Source organism: Pseudophryne corroboree, chromosome 1 (assembly GCF_028390025.1).
Source record: "Pseudophryne corroboree isolate aPseCor3 chromosome 1, aPseCor3.hap2, whole genome shotgun sequence".
In the NCBI taxonomy this organism is placed as follows: Eukaryota; Metazoa; Chordata; class Amphibia; order Anura; family Myobatrachidae; genus Pseudophryne; species Pseudophryne corroboree.
Genome location: NC_086444.1, coordinates 754371249 through 754384018, shown reverse-complemented (window position 1 = coordinate 754384018; position 12770 = coordinate 754371249). Strand labels below are relative to the sequence as shown.

The 12770-nt window shown below is 48.1% G+C and overlaps 1 protein-coding gene across 2 annotated transcripts in view; it reads right to left on the bottom strand.

Moving 5' to 3' along the window:
- The window catches only part of PKD2 (polycystin 2, transient receptor potential cation channel), a 208337-nt gene that overhangs the window by 114797 nt on the left and 80770 nt on the right, over window positions 1–12770 (bottom strand). For both annotated transcript variants that reach the window (XM_063916973.1, XM_063916982.1), the window contains exon 3: window positions 6426–6559. In XM_063916973.1, coding sequence (XP_063773043.1) covers window positions 6426–6559 — 134 coding nt within the window. The remainder of the gene's footprint in view (window positions 1–6425; window positions 6560–12770) is intronic.

The following is a 12770-nucleotide window of genomic DNA, read 5'->3' as shown; positions in this document are numbered from 1 at the left end:
TTGAAACCCAAGTCTTCTGGAATCTGTGTTTTGTTAAAAGAAAGTATAACGTATTATTAGTTGCTTGTTTGTGCATTTAAAATACGATTTTACTTACCGATAAATCTATTTCTCGTAGTCCGTAGTGGATGCTGGGACTCCGTCAGGACCATGGGGAATAGCGGCTCCGCAGGAGACAGGGCACAAACTTTAAAAGTTTGACCACTAGGTGGTGTGTACTGGCTCCTCCCCCTATGACCCTCCTCCAAGCCTCAGTTAGGATACTGTGCCCGGACGAGCGTACACAATAAGGAAGGATTTTGAATCCCGGGTAAGACTCATACCAGCCACACCAATCACACCGTACAACTTGTGATCTGAACCCAGTTAACAGTATGACAAACGTAGGAGCCTCTGAACAGACGGCTCACAACAATAACAACCCGATTTTTTTGTAACAATAACTATGTACAAGTATTGGAGACAATCCGCACTTGGGATGGGCGCCCAGCATCCACTACGGACTACGAGAAATAGATTTATCGGTAAGTAAAATCTTATTTTCTCTGACGTCCTAGTGGATGCTGGGGACTCCGTCAGGACCATGGGGATTATACCAAAGCTCCCAAACGGGCGGGAGAGTGCGGGTGACTCTGCAGCACCGAATGAGAGAACTCCAGGTCCTCCTTAGCCAGGGTATCAAATTTGTAGAATTTTACAAACGTGTTCTCCCCTGACCACGTAGCTGCTCGGCAGAGTTGTAATGCCGAGACCCCTCGGGCAGCCGCCCAAGATGAGCCCACCTTCCTTGTGGAATGGGCCTTGACAGATTTAGGCTGTGGCAGGCCTGCCACAGAATGTGCAAGTTGAATTGTGCTACAAATCCAACGAGCAATCGTCTGCTTAGAAGCAGGAGCACCCAGCTTGTTGGGTGCATACAGTATAAACAGCGAGTCAGATTTTCTGACTCCAGCCGTCCTTGAAATATATATTTTCAATGCTCTGACAACGTCCAGCAACTTGGAATCCTCCAAATCGCTAGTAGCCGCAGGCACCACAATAGGCTGGTTCAGGTGAAACGCTGAAACCACCTTAGGCAGAAAGTGAGGACGCGTCCGCAGTTCTGCCCTGTCCGAATGGAAAATCAGATATGGGCTTTTATACGATAAAGCCGCCAATTCTGACACTCTCCTGGCTGAAGCCAGGGCCAGTAGCATGGTTACTTTCCATGTAAGATATTTCAAATCCACCGATTTGAGTGGCTCAAACCAATGGGATTTGAGAAAATCCAAAACTACATTAAGATCCCACGGTGCCACTGGGGGCACAACCGGGGGCTGTATATGTAGTACTCCTTTTACAAAAGTCTGGACTTCAGGAACTGAAGCCAATTCTTTCTGAAAGAAAATCGACAGGGCCGAAATTTGAACCTTAATGGACCCTAATTTGAGGCCCATAGACAATCCTGTTTGCAGGAAATGTAGGAATCGACCCAGTTGAAATTCCCGTTCTTACTCCCCTTTGCCGTATAATTCTCAGTACTTTTGGTATGAGAGGCAGAGGAGGAAACACATACACTGACTGGTACACCCATGGTGTTACCAGAGCGTCTACAGCTATTGCCTGAGGGTCTCTTGACCTGGCGCAATACCTGTCCAGTTTTTTGTTGAGGCGGGACGCCATCATGTCCACCATTGGTCTTTCCCAATGGACCACAATCATGTGGAAGACTTCTGGATGAAGTCCCCACTCTCCCGGGTGCAGATCGTGTCTGCTGAGGAAGTCTGCTTCCCAGTTGTCCACTCCCGGGATGAACACAGCTGACAGTGCTAACACATGATTTTCTGCCCAGCGGAGAATCCTTGCAGCTTCTGCCATTGCCCTCCTGCTTCTTGTGCCGCCCTGTTTACGTGGGCGACTGCCGTGATGTTGTCCGACTGAATCAACACCGGCTGACCCTGAAGCAGAGGTTTTGCCAGGCTTAGAGCATTGTAGATTGCTCTTAGCTCCAGTATATTTATGTGAAGAGACGTCTCCAGGCTTGACCACACGCCCTGGAAGTTTCTTCCCTGTGTGACCGCTCCCCAGCCTCTCAGGCTGGCATCCGTGGTCACTAGGACCCAGTTCTGTATGCCGAATCTGCGGCCCTCTAACAGATGAGCACTCTGCAACCACCATAGCAGAGACACTCTTGTCCTTGTGGACAATTTTATCCGCTGATGCATCTGCAGATGCGATCCGGACCATTTGTCCAGCAGATCCCACTGAAAAGTTCGTGCATGGAATCTGCCGAATGGAATCGCTTCGTAAGAAGCTACCATTTTTCCCAGGACTCTTGTGCATTGATGCACAGATACTTTTTCTGGTTTTAGGAGGTTCCTGACTAGATCGGATAACTCCCTGGCTTTCTCCTCCGGAAGAAATACCTTTTTCTGAACAGTGTCCAGAATCATCCCTAGGAACAACAGACGTGTCGTCGGGATCAGTTGGGATTTTGGAAAATTCAGAATCCACCCGTGTTGTTGGAGCACTACTTGGGTTAGTGCTACTCCGACCTCCAGCTGTTCTCTGGATCTTGCCCTTATCAGGAGATCGTCCAAGTAAGGGATAATTAAGACGCCTTCTCTTCGAAGAAGGATCATCATTTCGGCCATTACCTTGGTAAAGACCCGGGGTGCCGTGGACAATCCAAACGGCAGCGTCTGAAACTGATAATGACAGTTTTGGACCACGAACCTGAGGTACCCTTGGTGTGAAGGACAAATTGGAACATGAAGGTAAGCATCCTTGATGTCCAAGGACACCATAAAATCCCCTTCTTCCAGATTCGCTATCACTGCTCTGAGTGACTCCATCTTGAACTTGAATTTTTGTATGTACAGGTTCAGAGATTTTAGATTTAGAATCGGTCTTACCGAGCCGTCCGGCTTCGGTACCACAAATAGCGTGGAGTAATACCCCTGTCCCTGTTGTATGAGGGGTACCTTGACTATCACCTGCTGAGAATACAGCTTGTGAATGGCCACCAATACCGTCGCCCTGTCGGAGGGAGACGTTGGCAAAGCAGACTTTAGGAAACGGCGAGGAGGGGACTTCTCGAATTCCAACCTGTAACCCTGAGATACTACCTGCAGGATCCAGGGGTCCACCTGCGAGTGAGCCCACTGTGCGCTGAAATGTTTGAGGCGACCCCCCACCGCCCCTGAGTCTGCTTGTAAGGTCCCAGCGTCATGCTGACGCCTTTGTAGAAGCCGGGGAGGGCTTCTGCTCCTGGGAAGGAGCTGCTTGTTGCAGTCTCTTACCCTTTCCTTTGCCTCGGGGCAAATAGGAATGTCCTTTTGCTCGTTTGTTCTTATAGGAACGAAAGGACTGCGGCTTTTTCTGCTGGGAGGTGACCTGGGGTAAAAAGGTGGATTTTCCGGCCGTTGCCGTGGCCACCAGATCCGATAGACCGACCCCAAATAATTCCTCCCCCTTATACGGCAATACTTTCATATGTCGTTTGGAATCCGCATCACCTGACCACTGGCGCGTCCATAAACTTCTTCTGGCAGATATGGACATCGCACTTACTCTTGATGCCAGAGTGCAAATATCTCTCTGTGCATCTCGCATATAAAGAAATGCATCCTTTAACTGCTCTATAGTCAGTAAAATACTGTCCCTATCCAGGGTATCAATATTTTCAGACAGTGACTCCGACCAAGCCACGCCAGCACTGCACATCCAGGCTGAGGCGATTGCTGGTCTCAGTACAACACCCGTATGTGTGTATATACTTTTTAATGTATTCTCCAGCCTCCTATCAGCTGGATCCTTGAGGGCGGCCGTATCAGGAGACGGTAACGCCACTTGCTTTGATAAGCGTGTGAGCGCCTTATCCACCCTAGGAGGTGTTTCCCAGCGCGCCCTAACCTCTGGCGGGAAAGGGTATAATGCCAATAACTTCTTTGAAATTAGCAGTTTTCTATCTGGGGTAACCCACGCTTCATCACACACTTCATTCAGTTCCTCTGATTCAGGAAAAACTATCGGTAGTTTTTTCACACCCCACATAATACCCCTTTTTGTGGTACTTGCAGTATCAGAGATATGCAAAGCCTCCTTCATTGCCGTGATCATATAACGTGTGGCCCTACTGGAAAATACGTTTGTTTCTTCACCGTCGACACTGGATTCAGTGTCAGTGTCTGGGTCTGTGTCGACCGACTGAGGTAAAGGGCGTTTTACAGCCCCTGACGGTGTCTGAGACGCCTGGACAGGTACTAACTGGTTTGCCGGCTGTCTTATGTCGTCAACCGACTTTTGTAGCGTGCTGACACTATCCCGTAATTCCATAAACAAAGCCATCCATTCTGGTGTCGACTCCCTAGGGGGTGACATCACCAATACAGGCAATTGCTCCGCCTCCACGCCAACATCGTCCTCATACATGTCGACACACACGTACCGACACACAGCAGACACACAGGGAATGCTCTGATAGAAGACAGGACCCCACTAGCCCTTTGGGGAGACAGAGGGAGAGTTTGCCAGCACACACCCAAGCGCTATAAATATATATAGGGACAACCTTAATAAGTGTGTTCCCTTTATAGCAGCTCAAATATTATAAATATCGCCAATAAGTGCCCCCCCTCTCTGTTTTTACCCTGTTTCTGTAGTGCAGTGCAGGGGAGAGTCCTGGGAGCCTTCCTCGCAGCGGAGCTGGGCAGGAAAATGGCGCTGTGTGCTGAGGAGAATAGGCCCCGCCCCCTTTTCGGCGGGCTTCTTCTCCCGGTTTTTTTGGAACCTGGCAGGGGCTAAATACATCCATATAGCCCCAGGGGCTATATGTGATATATTTTAGCCAGAATAGGTATATTACATTGCTGCCCAGGGCGCCCCCCCCAGCGCCCTGCACCCTCAGTGACCGCTGGTGTGAAGTGTGCGGAGAGCAATGGCGCACAGCTGCAGTGCTGTGCGCTACCTCATGAAGACTGAGACGTCTTCTGCCGCCGGTTTCTGGACCTCTTCTCTATTCGGCATCTGCAAGGGGGTCGGCGGCGCGGCTCCGGTGACCCATCCAGGCTGTACCTGTGATCGTCCCTCTGGAGCTAGTGTCCAGTAGCCTAAGAAGCAAATCCATCCTGCACGCAGGTGAGTTCACTTCTTCTCCCCTAAGTCCCTCGTTGCAGTGAGCCTGTTGCCAGCAGGACTCACTGAAAATAAAAAACCTAACAAACTTTTTCTAAGCAGCTCTTTAGGAGAGCCACCTAGATTGCACCCTGCTCGGACGGGCACAAAAACCTAACTGAGGCTTGGAGGAGGGTCATAGGGGGAGGAGCCAGTACACACCACCTAGTGGTCAAACTTTTAAATTTTGTGCCCTGTCTCCTGCGGAGCCGCTATTCCCCATGGTCCTGACGGAGTCCCAGCATCCACTAGGACGTCAGAGAAATTAATGTGTTATTTACATGTAAACCATGTTTAAACTGATCAAAAACTTATATTATGCATTTTTAGATCTATTCTAATAATTATAATCTTAAAAAATAAAACAAAGGCCAAAAACCAGACAAAATAAAAAAAATAAAAAAATCAGAGAAAGACAATTATAGATTTTTTTTTAAGCCAAACAAAAAATAATGGGAGCTTTTTGGGGCCTTGATGGATATGAATCAAATGATAGATACACCAGTAGGGGCGTTTTAAGAGAGAAGAGGCCCGCATGCAGGCTCCGTGTGGGCCCCCTCTCTGGCAGTGCTGTAGACTCTGCCTTTTTGCCAGAGTATACTGCACATGCGCAGGTCTCCAGGAAAATGGTGCCTGCGCCTTGTTCCCGAGAACATCTCTATTGTGCATGGGCTAATCACCGGTGAAATGGTCACTGAGCCATTTTCTCTGGTGATTTTTGTCTGCAGCGCTGGCTGCAATGGGACTCCAGAGAGGTAAGTATCAGTGGTGTGTAGTGTGGTCCCCGTGGACCAAGGAGTCTGTGTGCACCGCGCACATTGCTTACATTATAGATACACCAATGCATACCAGGGTCTTATAGAGAGGAGGTGTTAAGTGGAGAGATTTGATGGGCATTTAAGGTGGTCTGATGGTATGGTGGGAGGTCTGGCAAGCATTGCCGAGTAAGTTACTGCATGATGGAAAACAGTGATGTAAGATCACTAGCAATGATAGGCTTTAAGAAATTGATAGATTACCCATCTGCACCCTAGGAGTACAGCAGATGACAATCTAAACACTGCACTGCTACTGAATAACGCTGCACAAACCCATCAGTCTCCTAGAAGGTCCTCCAGCTTAATGATTACCTCCTGCTTACCGATTCCTCATTCACACAAAATCATAGACCACCACAACCCCCACACAACTGATATACAAGAGCAAATTAACAGCACGTTTAAAAGTGCCATGCATCCCCCTTAGTCTTTACACAATGTGCAGTACTTCACCTTCCAGAAGTCATCCATTGTCATTAATGTTTTGAAATTGGTCTTCTCAGTCTTTGAAACAGGTGTATCCAGGAAAAGCTGGGTCATAGCCTTTGTATAGTAAAACATGCTTAAAGTCACCATTCCATATGTTACTGCAATAAGAAAAACATTGAATTGCACATTTCCATAGAGAAGTCACTCAGAGCCAGGGGCTCCTAGCCAACATGGTCACACATAGCTTTTCCAATTTGTTTTACCTAATATACTAATATCAGTAGGGAGCAACAGACTAGCAGCAGCTGCATGAAAACTGTAAATTACCAGCAATGTGCAAACATTTAGCTCTAACAATATGTCAACAGTAGTAGTTATAGCATTAGACCAGCAAAACATCAGGGGAATGCCTAGGAATCCCCTAGTAGCGGTAGTTACCGAAAATGACAGCTGAAATGCCTAGTAACAACACTGCAGTGACAGCGGTATGCCATTGGATACATAATAATATGCAAGAGATTACGCCTAGTGATACGTCTCGGCACAATTTGTGATGTAAGGGTGGCTGCGGGTTGGGTATGCCTTACCGGCGCTGGGGATCTCGGTGGTCAGCATACCGACCGTGGGATCCTGGCAGCAGAATGCCGGAAGGGGTGTGAGCGCAATGAAGCCCCTTGCAGGCTCACTTCGCTCGCTACGCTGCGGGCACGGTGACGACTATTCCCACTCTATGGGTGTTGTGGACACCCACGAGTGGGAATAGTCCCTACTAGTCGGCATGCAGACTGTCGGGATTTAGAGTGGGGCGGGATGTAGCAGTCGGTATTGTGACTGGCGGTCTCCTGATCAGTTAGGAGCTGACTTTATCGCCGTGATATTTATCACTGTCCAAGGTTTGCTAAATCTGGGCATTAGTACAGATGGGTCCTCATACATTTTGTCTCAATATGCCACGTAGCAGGAGATGCCTGGCATGAGTGAGCTGAAAGGTCAGGTTCAAATCCAATAGCGTCGGGAGTCTTTCTTTGCAGAAGATGCAACGTATTCACATCTATGGTATGACTAGAAGGGTTGTTTAACGTGCAGGGAGGCTAGATGTAAACGGACTCATCTGTATGTAAGCATCTCTGCCATATGTTCTCAAAGGGACGCCTGAGATGGCATCTCTGCCATATGTTCTCAAAGTGATGCCTGTGATGGCATCTCTGCCATATGTTCTCAAAGTGACGCCTGAGATGGCATCTCTGCCATATGTTCTCAAAGTGACGCCTGAGATGGCATCTCTGCCATATGTTCTCAAAGTGACGCCTGTGATGGCATCTCTGCCATATGTTCTCACAGTGATGCCCGAAATGCAGCTTACCGCTAGCAGACTTCTTTATCAGACAAGCCAAACACTAAATGGCAAACATTTATATTTCATTTTAGGCACAAGCATCAAATCAGCAGCAAGTTTAGACCCCGCATAAAAGTTTGCTAAATAGCATTAGCTTTACGGTGCTGCTTTTTGAAATACCCAAAATTATAATATTTAGAAATGTTACAATAGTGGAGTTCATGTTCTCCTGCTTTTCAGAAGAAGCCTCTGACTATTACCAGCATTTTCCATTTTCACTGCCTGCTGCTTTTTTCCATTTTTAGTTCTTCGCCTTTCCATTGCTTCATGCTAGCACTTACATTTGTACTCTGCAAACACCCAGTGCATAAGTACTTAGGAAGACATGTTTTAAGGGGGAACAACAGCTCATTTCTGTTAGATATTACTAGATTAGCTTAAATTCTGCAAATGGTCAGTTTAAATATAATCTATAGATTGTTAGCCATTTCTTCAGAAACTGTTTAAGTTAATTCAGTTAATAATATGTCACTCTTTATTGTTTTTAGTTGTTCTGTAATGCAAATACCAAATAAAAGAGGAGGAGATATTTAGCAAGTGTGGTTTGTCCTCCGGATGTACAGCTAGACTGCAGAGGATGAGCCTCACCAGTCCTCCACATCGAGGTGCTGAACCTTTTCCACACAGATAGGGAACCCTGTCAGCCACCATGCCAGAGCAGGAAGTCCCTTTGTACACCTGGAGAAAACACTGATCACACCCTGCACTTCAAAAAAAAAATTAAAAAAATCATCAAGTCCAGTTATGGGGAAAGCTCTTCCCTCAACCTGGCATCCATAAAATTAGGGGCACCCATTTTGGCAAGAGGGCAGTCCCTTCTGTCAAATGATAGGCCCCCTTAGTACGTATCGTAAGGTGATCACCTATGCACACCGGACAATTTTACCTTGCACTACAGAAAATAGAGGATTTTCGCATACATGGGTGAGAGTGCACTATTAGTGCCCTATCACCACCGTAATTACACCTGTAAATATGTAGTCACTCACATATAAAAGAGGGAAGTTCCCACTTTCAAATTAGTTGTACCATTGGCAGCTATTGCCTGGTGATCACCAAATAATATCGCCCAGCACTACGGAACAAAATAGTTTTCCATAGGTGGGGGTAGGCACATTGTACCCTATCAACCCCATACTGGCCCACACATAAATGGGGGCACCCTGGCTTACAAATTATGTGTCTCCTTATCACCAGACAATAATTGAGACAGTACACAAATTTTTTTCCATAGATGGGGGTGATCTAAAGCCCTTATCCACCCTATCTTACGTTAAACAAAAAAGTGGGCACACATTTAATGTGGTAGATAGTCTAGTTTAAAAATAAGAATTTACTTACCGATAATTCTATTTCTCGTAGTCCGTAGTGGATGCTGGGGACTCCGTCAGGACCATGGGGAATAGCGGCTCCGCAGGAGACAGGGCACAAAAGTAAAAGCTTTAGGATCAGGTGGTGTGCACTGGCTCCTCCCCCTATGACCCTCCTCCAAGCCTCAGTTAGGATACTGTGCCCGGACGAGCGTACACAATAAGGAAGGATTTTGAATCCCGGGTAAGACTCATACCAGCCACACCAATCACACTGTACAACCTGTGATCTGAACCCAGTTAACAGCATGATAACAGCGGAGCCTCTGAAAAGATGGCTCACAACAATAATAACCCGATTTTTGTAACAATAACTATGTACAAGTATTGCAGACAATCCGCACTTGGGATGGGCGCCCAGCATCCACTACGGACTACGAGAAATAGAATTATCGGTAAGTAAATTCTTATTTTCTCTGACGTCCTAAGTGGATGCTGGGGACTCCGTCAGGACCATGGGGATTATACCAAAGCTCCCAAACGGGCGGGAGAGTGCGGATGACTCTGCAGCACCGAGTGAGAGAACTCCAGGTCCTCCTCAGCCAGGGTGTGCCCCTGACCAAGTAGCAGCTCGGCAAAGTTGTAAAGCCGAGACCCCTCGGGCAGCCGCCCAAGATGAGCCCCCTTCCTTGTGGAATGGGCATTTACATATTTTGGCTGTGGCAGGCCTGCCACAGAATGTGCAAGCTGAATTGTACTACACATCCAACTAGCAATCGTCTGCTTAGAAGCAAGAGCACCCAGTTTGTTGGGTGCATACAGGATAACAGCAAGTCAGTTTTCCTGACTCCAGCCGTCCTGGAAACCTATATTTTCAGGGCCCTGACAACATCTAGCAACTTGGAGTCCTCCAAGTCCCTAGTAGCCGCAGGTACCAAAATAAGCTGGTTCAGGTGAAACGCTGACACCACCTTAGGGAGAAACTAGGGACGAGTCCGCAGCTCTGCCCTGTCCGAATGGACAATCAGATATGGGCTTTTGTGAGACAAAGCCGCCAATTCTGACACTCGCCTGGCCGAGGCCAGGGCCAACATCATGGTCACGTTCCATGTGAGATATTTCAAATCCACAGATTTGAGCGGTTTAAACCAATGTGATTTGAGGAATCCCAGAACTACGTTGAGATCCCACAGTGCCACTGGAGGCACAAAAGGGGGTTGTATATGCAGTACTCCCTTGACAAACTTCTGGACTTCAGGAACTGAAGCCAATTCTTTCTGGAAGAAAATCGACAGGGCCGAAATTTGAACCTTAATGGACCCCAATTTGAGGCCCATAGACACTCCTGTTTGCAGGAAATGCAGGAATCGACCGAGTTGAAATTTCTTCGTGGGGCCTTCCTGGCCTCACACCACGCAACATATTTTCGCCACATGTGGTGATAATGTTGTGCGGTCACCTCCTTCCTGGCTTTGACCAGGGTAGGAATGACCTCTTCCGGAATGCCTTTTTCCCTTAGGATCCGGCGTTCAACCGCCATGCCGTCAAACGCAGCCGCGGTAAGTCTTGGAACAGACATGGTACTTGCTGAAGCAAGTCCCTTCTTAGCGGCAGAGGCCATGAGTCCTCTGTGAGCATCTCTTGAAGTTCCGGGTACCAAGTCCTTCTTGGCCAATCCGGAGCCACGAGTATAGTTCTTACTCCTCTACGTCTTATAATTCTCAGTACCTTAGGTATGAGAAGCAGAGGAGGGAACACATACACCGACTGGTACACCCACGGTGTTACCAGAGCGTCCACAGCTATTGCCTGAGGGTCTCTTGACCTGGCGCAATACCTGTCCAGTTTTTTGTTCAGGCGGGACGCCATCATGTCCACCTTTGGTCTTTCCCAACGGTTCACAATCATGTGGAAGACTTCCCGATGAAGTCCCCACTCTCCCGGGTGGAGGTCGTGCTGAGGAAGTCTGCTTCCCAGTTGTCCACTCCCGGAATGAACACTGCTGACAGTGCTATCACATGATTTTCCGCCCAGCGAAGAATCCTTGCAGTTTCTGCCATTGCCCTCCTGCTTCTTGTGCCGCCCTGTCTGCTTACGTGGGCGACTGCCGTGATGTTGTCCCACTGGATCAATACCGGCTGACCTTGAAGCAGAGGTCTTGCTAAGCTTAGAGCATTGTAAATTGCTCTTAGCTCCAGTATATTTATGTGGAGAGAAGTCTCCAGACTTGATCACACTCCCTGGAAATTTTTTCCTTGTGTGACTGCTCCCCAGCCTTTCAGGCTGGCATCCGTGGTCACCAGGACCCAGTCCTGAATGCCGAATCTGTGGCCCTTTAGTAGATGAGCACTCTGCAGCCACCACAGAAGAGACACCCTTATCCTTGGAGACAGGGTTATCCGCTGATGCATCTGAAGATGCGATCCGGACCATTTTTCCAGCAGATCCCACTGAAAAGTTCTTGCGTGAAATCTGCCGAATGGAATCGCTTCGTAAGAAGCCACCATTTTTCCCAGGACCCTTGTGCAATGATGCACTGACACTTTTCCTGGTTTTAGGAGGTTCCTGACTAGCTCGGATAACTCCCTGGCTTTCTCCTCCGGGAGAAACACCTTTTTCTGGACTGTGTCCAGAATCATCCCTAGGAACAGCAGACGTGTCGTCGGAGACAGCTGCGATTTTGGAATATTTAGAATCCACCCGTGCTGTCGTAGAACTACTTGAGATAGTGCTACTCCGACCTCCAACTGTTCTCTGGACCTTGCCCTTATCAGGAGATCGTCCAAGTAAGGGATAATTAAGACGCCTTTTCTTTGAAGAAGAATCATCATTTCGGCCATTACCTTGGTAAAGACCCGGGGTGCCGTGGACAATCCAAACGGCAGCGTCTGAAACTGATAGTGACAGTTTTGTACCACGAACCTGAGGTACCCTTGGTGAGAAGGGCAAATTGGGACATGGAGGTAAGCATCCTTGATGTCCAGGGACACCATATAGTCCCCTTCTTCCTGGTTCGCTATCACTGCTCTGAGTGACTCCATCTTGATTTGAACCTTTGTATGTAAGTGTTCAAATATTTCAGATTTAGAATAGGTCTCACCGAGCCGTCTGGCTTCAGTACCACAATATAGTGTGGAATAATACCCCTTTCCTTGTTGTAGGAGGGGTACTTTGATTATCACCTGCTGGGAATACAGCTTGTGAATTGTTTCCAATACTGCCTCCCTGTCGGAGGGAGACGTTGGTAAAGCAGACTTCAGGAACCTGCGAGGGGGAGACGTCTCGAATTTCCAATCTGTACCCCTGGGATACTACTTGTAGGATCCAGGGGTCCACTTGCGAGTGAGCCCACTGCGCGCTGAAACTCTTGAGACGACCCCCCACCGCACCTGAGTCCGCTTGTACGGCCCCAGCGTCATGCTGAGGACTTGGCAAAAGCGGTGGAGGGCTTCTGTTCCTGGGAATGGGCTGCCTGCTGCAGTCTTCTTCCCTTTCCTCTATCCCTGGGCAGATATGACTGGCCTTTTGCCTGCTTGCCCTTATGGGGACGAAAGGACTGAGGCTGAAAAGACGGTGTCTTTTTCTGCTGAGATGTGACTTGGGGTAAAAAAGGTGGATTTTCCAGCTGTTGCCGTGGCCACCAGGTCCGATGGACCGACCCCA